The sequence below is a fragment of the Peromyscus leucopus genome, chromosome 14 (assembly GCF_004664715.2).
Source record: "Peromyscus leucopus breed LL Stock chromosome 14, UCI_PerLeu_2.1, whole genome shotgun sequence".
In the NCBI taxonomy this organism is placed as follows: domain Eukaryota; kingdom Metazoa; phylum Chordata; class Mammalia; order Rodentia; family Cricetidae; genus Peromyscus; species Peromyscus leucopus.
The window spans coordinates 50960245-50973931 of NC_051075.1; the positions used below are offsets into that span (position 1 = coordinate 50960245).

Here is a 13687-nt window from a genome sequence, read left to right on the forward strand (position 1 = left end):
CACTCACTGGGGGATTCCTCCACCCGCTACACACTCCTGTGTGAGATAAGCTGCTCTTGGAACATGGGTTCTAGTTGCAATCTTTTAAAAAGGAAGACATTTTTTAAAGGAGTTTGTTCGGAAGACTTTGGCCAATGGTGAGGAGCTCCAGGCCAAGCCATGGAATGGATCCAGGTCCGTCACACTGGGAATGATAACACAGCTGATGTATGAAAAGACCGCCCAAAATCTGAAGGGATGGTCTTAGAGTGATGAGATCTGGGTTCAAGAAGTTCACTCTTCTGTCATCAGAAGACAAAACTAAAACCAATAGGAAGAAGTAAGAGAGGGTCAAATTTCTGTTCAAGTGTGACTTGTTAAACATGCTGGCTAGAAGAAACTGGGGTTATTCCACACACAATAATATCTCTTATGAGGGATCTAAATAGTCATTCATTTTCATGGTGGGATCCATGGCCCCTTCCATATTGTGTCTCTGCTGCATTCAGTTTCCAAGATAAATAAGGGAAGGGTCTGTAGGTGTGGAGGAGGTTTTCATAGACCAGAGCAGGCAGTAATATAGGTCATTCTACCCACATATAATTAGTATGGTTCAGTCCACAGCCAACTTTGAGGGAACCTTGAAATTTAAGGTAACTAAGGCCCAGATGAAAAAGAAGAAACTGTCAGTGAAGACCCAGAAGTGGTCCATGGACTCAGAGGCACGTTGACTCAGCTTGGACTCATGCCTGAAAAGAACAAGCTTTCCAAGCACCTCTGAGGCCACTTGAGCTGATTAGCACTTGTCAGGAAGGGCACAGTGCTGAAAAAAAAAAATGTTCTAGGAGCAGGCATGCTTCAGCTTCACTGGCCTGCCTTGGGGAAGCCATTGAAATCTGTGTCCCCAGAAAGTAGGATGCTCCTGGGAATGTGGATGTAACTGAAGCATCAGAAGTGGGTTTGGATTTTGTTTTCTGTTGGTTGGTTGGTTGGTTGGTTGGTTAACTTTTGGTTTTGTTTCTTGTTTTGTTTTTGTTGGTGATGGTGGGTTTTTTTCTGGGGAAAAAAAAAAAACTGAAATATAGGCCGAAAGTGCAGCTGAATTGGTACAACGCTTGTCTAGTATCCGTGAAGCCCTGGGTTTGATTCCCAGCACTATATAAACTAAGCTTGGCGCTCAGGACTGGCATCTTAGCATCCTCGGCTATATAGGAAATTCAAAATCAGCCTGGATGCACAAAAGCCTGTCTCCATGAAAGAAGGAGGATAAGGAGGGATGGCAGTTACTGAATCATAATGGTGGCCATGTCCCAGTGGATGGGAAGGGCTGGTTAGCATGGGGAAAATGGCGGTATTATCCAGCTCTCAAGCTGTGTGCCGCTGGGCTCCGGACTCTAGTAGAGATGTTTCTTCTGCTACCCATGAGATCATCAGCTGACATTGCTTTGTCATTGCAGGTACGGACATTGTGCAGTGGCTCATGAAGAACCTTTCTATTGAGGACCCAGGTATTTGACCTTTGACCTTGCCTTTACCTCCCCTGGTCTTAGTACACATGCCATAGACAACTTCCCCAGTGGGCCTTATACAGTCTTGAAAAGAAGGCTTATCATCGTGGATTCCAGGATGTGGACTCATTGTATTTGCAGATAGAAGTCATTTATTTTCTCCACTGAATGTCTATCATCATGTGGAAATCACCCTTTGAGGAAATGAGCCACTATTTAGAATGCCAAAGAGCTCAACACAATAGCGTGTGAAATGAGATGAATTCTCGTTAGCCGTAGCAATTAAAGATAAGTTGTAGCCCTGTCACAGAACAGCCTTCTAGAAGCTGCTCTTAAAATTAGATTGCCTGATCCACAATTAAGATGTTTAATTATTTGCTAAAACTCCTTCTGTTTTCTGCTTCTGCAAGAAGTGAAGAAGTGATTTTTTTTTCAACTCTAATTGTGCGTTTCAATTAGGCAAAGTATACCAGAAGAAAAAAAAAAAAAAACAGCAAAACCCTGACCAATGAAGACAGTTTAGACAGTTTCCACAGCTGTCCTTCCACCAGAAAATAAGCAAGACAATGTGTTTTCACAGTCTTATTAGGAAATGGGGGAGGTGCTCCAGAAAAAAAAAATGAAACTTCTAGACAGCTCAAGTTGATTTTCATCAGTGTGTGATGAGTTTATTGTTGTGTTTTTTTTCCTTAGCATTTAGCACACATCCATTTGTCTGGCTTAACTGGCATTATTAATACTCAAAGAACACATTTACAAATATCCATAGTGGATCTACTCTGGGGCTCACATTAGTGCTGAGTGAATCCAGGGCCCTGTTCCTATTGGGCAAGCATTCTGCCACTAAGCTACATATACCCAGCCCTCTGCGCCAATGTTCTTAATGGTCATCCTTGGAGGATATAGATACCATAAGTTAAGTGGACCTTAACCACCCTGCTTTCTGAGAATCTGCACCAAGTGCCCACACTAGATGTTGGGCCTTTGTGGTTATTTGTGGAATCGATATGCCAACCCAGGCTTACATTTTAACCTGGCATTGCTAATCTACAGTTGAGTGTACAACAATGCACTTTCAAATAATTCTATTAAATGAAGTTGATGGAAACATGAGTCCTTGAAGAGCAGGTGATTTTTGGAAGTGACCCTGGCCCTTTTCATGTCCTGGATCAGTGGTCACTATGTCAGCTAACAAAAATTCTTATTTCAAGTGAAGTTCTTAGCTCACAAGAAAAGGGGCCTATTCTTCTTTTTCTTGTGAGCTAAGAATTTCACTGGAAGACTAGACTCCAAGTCAGCTCCTCTTGGTGTCTCCATTATACAGCCTGGACTTCTGATTGACCATCCATGCAGTCAGTCTGGGTAGGCATCTAGCCATTTGATGACATTTATCTGAAGTCACTGTTTCTTTTTAGTCATGCTAACTTAAGGCCATTTCTTATGGTAGAATTTGTTTAGAGCACTTCCTAGCCCTTCTGAAGTATCCATTGAATTCATTATTATTGATATTCTGAGGACTCTAACACAGCTAATGTAAGTGAGACTCCTCTGGCCCTGGCATGAAAAACTTCTGTGGGAGGTCCACACTGGTGAAAGTTGCATCTACAATGGTCTACTCTTTTCTGATACCTTTGGGGGGACATCAAGATGTTGGGACAAGTTTGGGCTTCTGATAATTAGCCAGGAAGGAGAAGCTAAAACAGTTTGCCTTAAGATGGAGCCACAAACCACAGCCTGGGAAACCAACATGTCTAATGGAAGTCCCATGCTGGCTGCTCTGTCTTTTCTTGTTCCCTTCTGTTAAAGTAAAAGCATTTCTAAGTAAGAGTTCTAGCTCTGGTGTCAGTGGCTCAACATTACCTTCTTTCAGGATCTTGCTTTTCCATCTTGCATGGGGAAGAATAAATGATGGAGCTTTACTTCTTACTGGCCTGACATTTTTCCTTTTGTTTGTGTTAGGGTTTTGGTTGGTTGGTTGGTTGGTTGGTTGGTTGGTTGGTTGGTTGGTTGGTTGGCTCATTGGTTGGTTGGTTGGTTGGTTAGTTCATTGGTTCATTGGTTAGTTGGTTGGTTGGTTTTACTATGTAGCCCAAGCTGGCCTTGACCTCTCAGTTCACCTGCCTTACCCTCCCAGGTGCTGGGATTATAGACCTGTGCCATCACACCTGGCTCATGGTTCTTGAAGCATATAGTTGAACTTCTGTGCATTCAGAGCTTTATCCTTGAAGTCAACTAACACTGGATTGAAAATATTTGATGCAAAAATGTATCTCTGCTCAATATATAGAGACGGTTTGTGATTCCCTAAGCTTTATAGTATAACAGCCATTTGCATAGCATTTAGACTGTGTTAGGCATCAAAAGTAACCTAGAAATGACTTGAAGCTTGCAGGAGCGTGTGTGCAGGTTTATACACACATGATGCCATTTGATATCAAGGCTTGAGCATCCAAATATTTTGATCTTCATGGGGGTCCTGAGACAAATTCTACATGAATATGTAGTGACAGCCAGATAGAATTGTAAAGGCAAACTTGTCATCAGGAAGCAAGTACAATAAAACATCATTATTCAGAGTCTAACTACGATGGGTACTACTTCCAAGGGGACTTGGTGATTCTTAGAAAGCAAAGCACTTAGGTTGTATTGAAAAGCTTACAGTTACAGACAAGACAAATGACTTAAAAATATTCAGCTTATAAAACTGGTCGTAGAAGAAATAGCCCCCCCCCCAACTGTATGGGCTCCTCTCTGGATAAGGTAAAACCTTAACTACTGAGGGAAACCTGTTTATGGCTGGGGCAGAGATAAGGAAGCAGCAGGTGGATTTTGGCAGAAATACCTACTTTTCTATCTGCTTTGTCACTATGGCACTGCCCACCCCAGTATCCTTCCTCTGATTTCCTGGAATGGTCATGGCCCGAGGAGATTATGAAGCCTCTGGACCACAAGACTGCAACCCCCGGTGCTCAGGATCAGAGACAGGAGAACCACGGCTCAGGCCACCATCTCTGCCTGAGTATTTCACTGCTCAGCCCTTGTGTGAAAGGCCTCACTTCTTTAGGCGCTACTTGGTCTATGCCGTGCTGCTGGACCTGACTTTGTTTGGGAAGGCTGTGGGGAATGAGTGGTCGAGTATTGTCAAACTCTCTGAGGAGGCCAGACATGCAATGGTCCTTCTCAATTGTCAGTGGCTTCGCATTGCTACCATCAGCAAGGGAAGACCTCGTCAGCACTGTCATCCAGAGGGATGACACATGACCTCGGGTCACCTTCTGCTCTCCCAATGCATGTTTTAGCTGAATGACCTGCTTCCTCCTCCTTTTCTCTCCTTGCAGTTGAAGCAATACACCTGGGAAGCCTTATCGCCGCCCAGGGCTACATCTTCCCAATCTCAGACCATGTTCTCACCATGAAAGATGATGGCACCTTTTACCGTTTCCAGGTAGGCCTACTGGCTCTTCCCCAAGAACCCTTCTGCTCATCATCATGTGACCTCAGATTAGAACCACCTAGAACAACTAGGCATATTTAAAAGAGTAAGTGTCCCCCTGCAAAAGCTAAGAGATTCGTTAACTTAGATACTGGGTGACCCACTTAAAGAACAGTAAAAGGCCCTCACTGATAGCCTATGGTATTTGTGGACACTGTCTAAGCCACTTGGGGGTATTATCGCAAAATCCCCTGCATATCTTATAAACATCATTTTTCACAGCTCTGGGAGAAGTGTCTGGTAGGGGAGCACTCTCTATTTCATAGATCGTACTTTCTAGCTGTGCTCTCATTTGGTGGAAGGGAGGAGGGGTCTCCCTCAAGCCTTTTAAAAAATAATGACACTAATTTCACTTATGAAGCCTCTGTCTCCATGTCTCCTTCACCTTCCAAAGACCCCATCTCTCATCTTTAACAAAAAAGAATTATTTTTTATTTTATATGTATTTGTATTTTGTTTGAATGTATGTATATGTACCATGTGCTTATCTAGGGCCCATAGATGACATAAGGGGATATCAGATGGCTTAGAACTAGAGCTGCAGGTGATTTTGAGGTACCCTGTAGGTGCTGGGAATTGAACTCAGGTCCTTTGTAAAAATAGTAAATGTTCTTAACCACTGAGCCATCTCTCTAATCTCAAGACTCCATCTCTTCAGAGCATCTTCTGGGAGACTAGAATTCAGATGAGAACGTCTCCTGGAGGACTAGGGTTCAGATGATAACATCTCCTGGAGGACTGGGGTTCAGATGAGAACATCTGGAGGACTAGGTCCTGATGAGAACATCTCCTGGAGGACTAGGGGTCAGATGAAAACATCTCCTGGAGGACTGGGGTTCAGATGAGAACATCTCCTGGAGGACTGGGGTTCAGATGAGAACATCTGGAGGACTAGGTCCTGATGAGAACATCTCCTGGAGGACTGGGGTTCAGATGAGAACATCTGGAGGACTAGGGTTCAGACAAGAACATCTGGAGGACTAGGGTTCATATGAGAACATCTCCTGGAGGACTAGGGTTCAGATGAGAACATCTCCTGGAGGACTAGGGTTCAGATGAGAACAGATATTTTCCTCATTTCTTCTGGAAAAAAAGCTGCTACAAGAGTGGCTATCACCCATCTTTCAAAGGGGGTACTCGGGGACACTATCTAAGCCCCTTGGGATGGGGGCACTCAGAGGATGAACATGGCTTTAGTGACCTTAGGAAGCTGATCTGAGTGAGCCTGAAAGAAAGCACTGTCCTTGGTCTGTAGCACCCTGGAGTGCATCCTCATGTGCTACATGCTCACTCATCCTCCTCATCCACTGTTAGCCCTTCTCCCAGACTCTGCCTCAGAGGGAGCAGAGACAGAGAGTCGGAGTGTGTCAAAGCCCAAGCCAAAGGCTGTGGGAACATGGTCCTGCCCAGGGGTTAGAGAGGAAACTGTGCCAGCCTGTGCCAGGCCAAAGGAGTGTCTGCCTGTAGCTTACATTTCCCAGAGTTACAGCAGTGTGCCTCTGGTTCTGATATCCTGTGCTCTGTTGCAGGCTCCTTACTTCTGGCCTTCAAACTGCTGGGAACCTGAGAACACTGACTATGGTGAGAAGAGATGATGTGACCTATACTTCCTGTCACTTCTACAAGTACTGAAGACAAATACTCGGCACCTGGTGACCATGGTGCTGGGGAAAGGGGTTCTTGAACCTGCTAACCCCTGGCTGACATAGATCAGGTTCCCTGTTCTACACGGTGAACAAAGACACAGCGCACTGGGCGGTGCAGTCCTCCCAGGAGAAGGGGCAGAGGGACCAGGTTTTTATGGGATTGCTGAGTGACAAGGGCTTTTATTGCTCCTTCTAAGACATGGCGTCAGGGAGGGCTGCATCAAGGAGCTCCTTCCCCTGGCCTTTTCTATCCTCATAGACTTGTAAAAATTTACTAAGAACTCATTGGTGATTTTGATAGTTGGAAGTTAAGAAGAGAGAGAGAGAGAGAGAGAGAGAGAGAGAGAGAGAGAGAGAGAGAGAGAGAAAGCATACAGGGATGGACAACTGTATTGCTACAGTCTCATAGAGACTATTTAATATTTTCTGTGAACCAATTCTCTAAAGAAATTATGTTGTCTCTAACTTAAGGTTAAAAAAAAAAGAAAGAAAGAAAGAACCTTGAGACCCAGAATGTCCATGTCCTCACAGGATCACATTTGTCTGAATTCCCAGTTGATAGTGAGTCCCAAGAGGGCAGGGGCTGGTCTGCCCTGGGCATTCACATCACCCCCAGGGTGAGATCTGTGGCACAGGATATATGTGGTGTTCAGTAAATCTTTACTTACAGTCCTGTTTGGGGTCTTGTTACCTGCTTAAGATCTTTTCATTTGTTTAGTTTGGATTGAAGTGGGTTCTCTTGCAGTACTGGGTTCGAATCCACAGCCTTATGTGTGCTAAGCTATACTTCAGCCTGGTTCTGGTCCCTTCCTACAATTTGCCACACAGCATTTTAAAGTTATTTATTTTCATTTATGTGCATGTGCTTGCTTGTCTGTGTATATATACCACGTGTGTGTAGTACACATGGAGGCCAGAAGAGGCCATCAGATCCCTTGAAGCTGGAGTTCCAGGTTTTTATGAACCACTGGATATGGGTGCTGGGAACCCATCTGTGGTCCTCAGGGAGAACAAAAAGTACTCTTAACTCTTGAACCACCTCTCCAGGTCCTGGTTCTGGTTCTTCATTAAAGGTGATCAATAGACACTCCCTGGAAACAGAGTTGGAACTCAGATCTGAGTGACTCCAGCCCATTCCCACTCCTGCGCCTGTGTGTGTCCTGCCTGTGTCCATGTCAACAGCACCACCCCTTGGCATGGCATCCTTGCGGCTGTTGGTGCAGGCTAGACCATGGCTCTCCTGAGGACCAGGGCACTCAGGGAGCCCAGGAGCTTCTCCCCTGGATCTTTGCAGAACTGAGGGACAGGAAAGCAGCTGCAGCTGTGGGGACGGGGTGGTCGGGGAACCGCAGGGAGAGCTGCAGGGCAAGCTGCTGTTTGGAAGCACGGGTGTGTGGGATGCAGCCAGGCCACTGGGAACAGTCTGGAGATGCAGGCAAGTGAGGCCTTGCCTAATGAGCCGATAAATCGAGAGGATGTGCTCGGGTGAAGGGCAGGGGGGTGTCTGCTGCTCATCTATCCTGGGGCACCACTGTGACCCTCCCAAATGGCTGTTCCCTACACAGTAGTTGATCAGGTCCAGCAAGGCTTCCAGCTCAGGGTGGGAGCTGTGTTTTGCCATAGAGCAAGTGCATCAGGTTGAAGGACTGACCCGTTTCCTCATCTCAATAATTAAATCTCCGTTCCATCGACATGTGCCCCTCAGGCAGGGGCCAGGAGTGGAGTCAGTCCAGATACCTGGATCAAAACAAGTAAAATATATCCAACCATCTTACACTGAGGACAGCAGGACAGATTTTTCTCCCTCTCAGAATTTTCTCCACAGAGCTCCACGTCAGAATAGTAGTGGACAGCCTCAGCAGAGGTGGAAACAGCGGATGACTTTAGGATGCCCTTAGCATAAAATTATTTTGCATTCCTGTGCCTCAGTCTATGGCGAAGTCTCAGGTGGGAAAATAAAAAGAAAGGAACTCTGAGACGGTTTAGTCAGAGAGCCAGCTTCCCAGGAGAGAATAGGGCAAAGAGGACCCTCAGAATCAACTGGTCCTGTGTGATCTCGGCAAGTTCCCTAACCTCTCTGTGCCTTGGAGCCTCGTATTAAAGCCAGAGCAACGTCATTGTTTGTTTCCTTGTTCTGCTTTGTTGGGATTGAGTGAATCAGGTGAGCTTTGTTGTGTGGCACAGTAAGGTGTCAACACTCTCCTGGGGGATGTCTGTCCCTGGCACGGTGGCGGCTGATGTTGGTGTTGCTACAAAGATGCAAAATTGTGACTGCTTGAGGGTCCTCTCCCCAGAAGGAGGTGAGACTGGAGCTAAGAATTCAGGAAAAGAATGAATTCAATTGCTCAAGGACCAAAACTTTATTCATTCAACGAGCATTGGCTAATGATATACTCTGTGTTAGTGTCTGCGTCACAAGTCTGACCAAGTCACAGTCTTGCTGGCCCAGCAGTAAAGGTGGCATGTAGACAGGAGGAGGGTGGAGGAAGATGAGCGAGAAAGCTGAATAGTTTGGGAGGACATTGTGGTTTGTCTCATTGCTATGGCAAAATGCCTAGCCAGAGTGTCTTAAGGACCTAAGGCTTTGTCGGGCTCTCATGGTGGGAAGGCGCGGATGCAGGAGGGTGAAGCAGCCCGTCAGATTACATCTGCAGTCAGGAAGTGGAGACCCACTAAATCCCGGTGCTCGGTTTGCTGTGACCTCTGTGTTTAGAACAGGACCCCAGTCCACGCAATGGTGCTATCCACGTGAAGGGTGGGTCTGCCCTCTACAGTTAAACCTTCCCAGAAAAACCCTCACAGACTTGCCCAGAAGTTCATCTCCTTGGTGACTCTAAATCCCATCAAGTTGACAATCAAAATGAACAGTCCCAGACAGATTATGTAATAAAAGCCCTAGTAGTCACATAGAGAAAATTCGGCTGACTGGGCCATCTCCGGAGCCCTTTGGGATGCCTAGCAATGAGGAATGACTTTCGAAAGTCCCTTCATTTGCTTAAATGTGGGGATCCTAACCAAACCTGCCTGGTAGAGTTATCATGAGGACTATGCAGAGTTCACATCTGTAAAGTCCCTGGGGCAGAGCCTGGTAGATGCTAAGCTCAGCATGAGCAGGTGCTGTTGTCACGTGACTCTGTGTGACTGGATCAGGTTTTGTGTTCATTGAAATAGATCAGTTCCAGATATCTTTAAAAAAAAAAACAGTTTAGTTCATTACACTCATTGTGTGTGTATGTGTGTGCATGTGTGTCCGCGCGCGCGCGTGTGTGTACACACACACACACACACACATACACACACACATTAGACACAGTCGTGGACACACACACACACACACACATTAGACACAGTCGTGGACACACACACACACACAACTTGCAGGAGTCAGTTCTCTCCTTTCACCCTATGGCCTCTAGGGACTGAACTCAAGTTGCTGGACTTGACAGCAAACTCCTTTACCCCCTGAGTCATTGGTATAACTCAGTCCCTTGTGTCTTAACAGTACGTGAATCTGTTCCCTATTTGGTGTGTTAGACACAATGTGTTCTTGTTAGCGTGGCACATTGCAGTGAGCACATCCGAGTGAAGCTGAGGAGAAGCTTGGAGGTAGAGATAACTAATTTTTAATATAAATAAAAAATAAATGATAGATATATGATAGGTAGATTAGATAGATAGATAGATAGATAGATAGATAGATAGATAGATAGATAGATAGATAGATAGATGATAGATAGATAGACAGACAGACAGACAAATAGGACAAGCCAGTGTGGGGCTTCACGTTCCCCAGAGGTCCTCTTGCAGGACTGGCTATCACCACTAGAGGTCACTGGAACCAGCGCTCTGGAGAAGGCTACCCAATGGCACAGACAAGCCTGTAAGTGCCAAGAGCACCTGTTCCCTGTGGTGAACAGGTTTCTGGTGTGGAAGTCCAAGCCTGTGGCCCATGGTCAGTAGCTACAACACCAGCCTTGTGTTCCTTGCTCAGCACTCTATAACCTGTCTGGCCATTCTGACCCAGGATAGAAATTTTTTGGGATGATCCCACCTGCAAAAACCCATAGTCAAAATCTGCATTACCCCCTCCCTGCTCTATCTACTTTGGGGGGTGGGGGAATAAGGGGTGTATGCATGTGTGTGTGGGTGCAGGGGGACACCCACTTGTATGCATGTGGAAGCTAGAATAGGACACCAGGTATCCCATCCTATGACTCTCAACGTTATGTTTTGATCCAGGGTTTCTCACCAAATCTGGAGCTAGAGTAGTGACCAATGAGTGCAAATAAGACTCCTGGCTGTGCTCCTCACCGCACTGGAGTTACGGGAATATCCGCCCTATACATCCACACATATTCATTTGTAGCTTTTTACTTGGATTCTGGGAATTAAAGGTGAGGTCCTCGAGCTTGAATACCAAGCCTCCATACCCACCGAGCCACCCTGCTACTCCTGGCTCTCGAGTTAGCCGTCTCTGAGTTTCACATTCGACCAACAGAAAACGCTTTGTCAAAGTAGCTGCCACCTCCATTGGCTCACCGGGGATGGAGGATGAGGCGGGTGGCATGCCAAGCTTCCGGCTTGATTACCCCAATCCCACAGGCTGTCTGTGGCCCTAGGAGCGGAGAGAGGTACTTTGTTCAGAGCTGACAGTTCTTTATCAGGCACAGTGCAGACTTCTGGATGCTCAGGTCATGGCAAGAGCTAGTAAAGTGAAACCCGGAAGACATGCGGGCAGGTACTTCAAGCCCTCCAGATCAGCAGTTCTCAGCCTGTGGGTCACAGCCCCTTTAGGGGTCGCCTATCAGATATCCTGCATATCAAATTTACATTATGATTCATAACGGTAGCAAAACTAAAGTTATGAAGTAGCAAAAAACAATAATAATTTTATGGTTGGAGGTCACCACAACATGAGGAAGTGTATTAAAGGGTCGCAGCCTTAGGAAGGTTGAGAACCACTGCTCTAGATGAATATGTTATACAAAGGAACATATGGCATTCTATGGTAAGATCGAGGACTGTTCTTTGACTGTAGCTTCCAAAGACTTGGGTTTCTTTTCTAAAGAAACCATCCAGTTTGAATATTATTAAGCTGCATTAAGAATTTTTTAAACCACGTGAATATTGGCCCCTCCTACATTTTTGTTGCTTTTTTTTTTCCAGATACCTCCTCTGTAACAAATCCACCAGCAATTACCTCAGTCAACTCTTCTTGATTTATGAGCTCGTTCCAAGTTCCAAACCAGTTAGCGATGTCTTCAGAGACACAATCACTCTTTCTTTTAACAGTAATTTCATTGGTACTGATAGTCCTCAACGTGTAATAAGGTTATATACTGATATTCCCAATGTAACCTGCAAATATCCCACATCGAAATACACATCCACCTACCAGAATCCCTCACTTAGCAACTCGGCACCCTGCACGGTATTAATTCTTTCCCCTAGTGAGCTTGTGGGCACCATGGCTCGCTGCCACTGCCCAGCCTCCCAAGAGAGCGACACTTCACACCTCACCAGCCTAGGAAAAGATCAGAAATTGGCAATCCATAACTGTGGTTTCTAGGACATCCATTCAGCTTTCCCACTGTTGTTAAACGGAAAAATCATTATGTCTGGGGTGTGTATGTGTGTGTGTGTGTGTGTGTGTGTGTGTGTGTGTGTATACACACGCATGTTCTGTGTTGTTGTTAAAATAGTGAGTACACCTGAACTGACATAAGCAGATTTGGGGACAGCCACAGCCCACAGCTGGCCCTGGGCAGCACAGACTGTAGAAGACACAAGTGTGAGCATACTGCATACTGGAAAAGAAAGCTGCTAGCCACAGCGTTCCAGAATCTTAAACTTCCAGGGGGGCGGAAAAAACAAGTCAGTCATTTGAACCAGCAAGGCATTGCCTAGCAGGCATAAGAAAGGTGTCAGGCCACTGGGCAGGCCCAGGCTGTGGTCCATCCTCATGGTCACTCACAATAGTCACCTCCTGCTTCCCCTTCTTGCACTAAAAAGGAGGACAACACTGAAGAAGCAGAGATAGAGAGGAAAGGTGAAGATCGTTTTGGGAAAGAACATTCTGGTAATGTGGGGTTATGAACCCTTCCTTGGACAGGCCTATGTTGTCCTTTCTTTCCTCTGCTCTTTCTCTGGCAAAACAGGCCTGGGGGCCAGGGGCAGGGCTGCAGCTGGGTAAGACACAGCCTGCGTCCCTAAAGAGCCTTCAGGCTAGAGCAGGGGACACCCCAGTTAACAGGAATGCAGTGAGACTGGGTTGTGTCCTTGAGGGTATATGGATGCTCTCTGGAACACTGGGCTAACCTTGCAGATATCAGTGGGATTAAGGCGGGGGGGGGGGGGGCGGGGGGGGGCGGTGATGTAGTGTGAAATGCTTGCTGTGTGAGTATGAGGGACTTCAGTTCAAGCCCCTTGCCCATGTGAAAAGCAGGATGTGGTGATGCACACTTGTAAACTCCATGCTGGGGAGGCAGAGACAGGAGGATCCTGGCACTCATTCACAAGCCCCAAGTCCCAGTGGGAGACCCTGTTTCAAGACAAAAGAAGGATACAGGGTCTCCTGAGGGAAGCCACTGAAGGTTGACCTGTGGAACTAAGAGTGGTGACTTCCTAAAGCTTGTGGGAGAGAGGAGAGGAGAGGAGGTTTGACAAGACAAGATGGGATGATAAAGGGCCGTGTTTTCACCCTAAAGACGTTCTTTGTCACTGAGGACGCAACGCAGGTCATGGTCATGCTTGTGAAAGGTCACCCTGGGCAGAGGGTGTTCGGTGCACAGCAGAGGGAAGAAGGAGGGTGACAGATGCGATGACATCCACTTTGAAAAGCTGTTCCTCTTGGACAGCTGCTCATTGGCATGGCCTAGGTGAGCTGCTCATTGGCATGGCCTAGGTGAGCTGCTCATTGGCATGGTCTAGGTGGGCTGCTCATTAGCATGGCTTAGGTGAGCTGCTCATTGGCATGGCCTAGGTGAGCTGCTCATTGGCATGGCCTAGGTGAGCTGCTCATTGGCATGGTCTAGGTGGGCTGCTCATTGGCATGGCCTAGG

At 46.4% G+C, this 13687-nt stretch overlaps 1 protein-coding gene across 6 annotated transcripts in view; it reads left to right on the plus strand.

Moving 5' to 3' along the window:
• Positions 1 to 13687, plus strand: part of Rgs6 (regulator of G protein signaling 6) — a 536490-nt gene that overhangs the window by 425374 nt on the left and 97429 nt on the right. For all 6 annotated transcript variants that reach the window (XM_028877275.2, XM_028877256.2, XM_028877299.2 and 3 more), the window contains exons 4-6: positions 1437 to 1487; positions 4826 to 4932; positions 6510 to 6561. In XM_028877275.2, coding sequence (XP_028733108.1) covers positions 1437 to 1487; positions 4826 to 4932; positions 6510 to 6561 — 210 coding nt within the window. The remainder of the gene's footprint in view (positions 1 to 1436; positions 1488 to 4825; positions 4933 to 6509; positions 6562 to 13687) is intronic.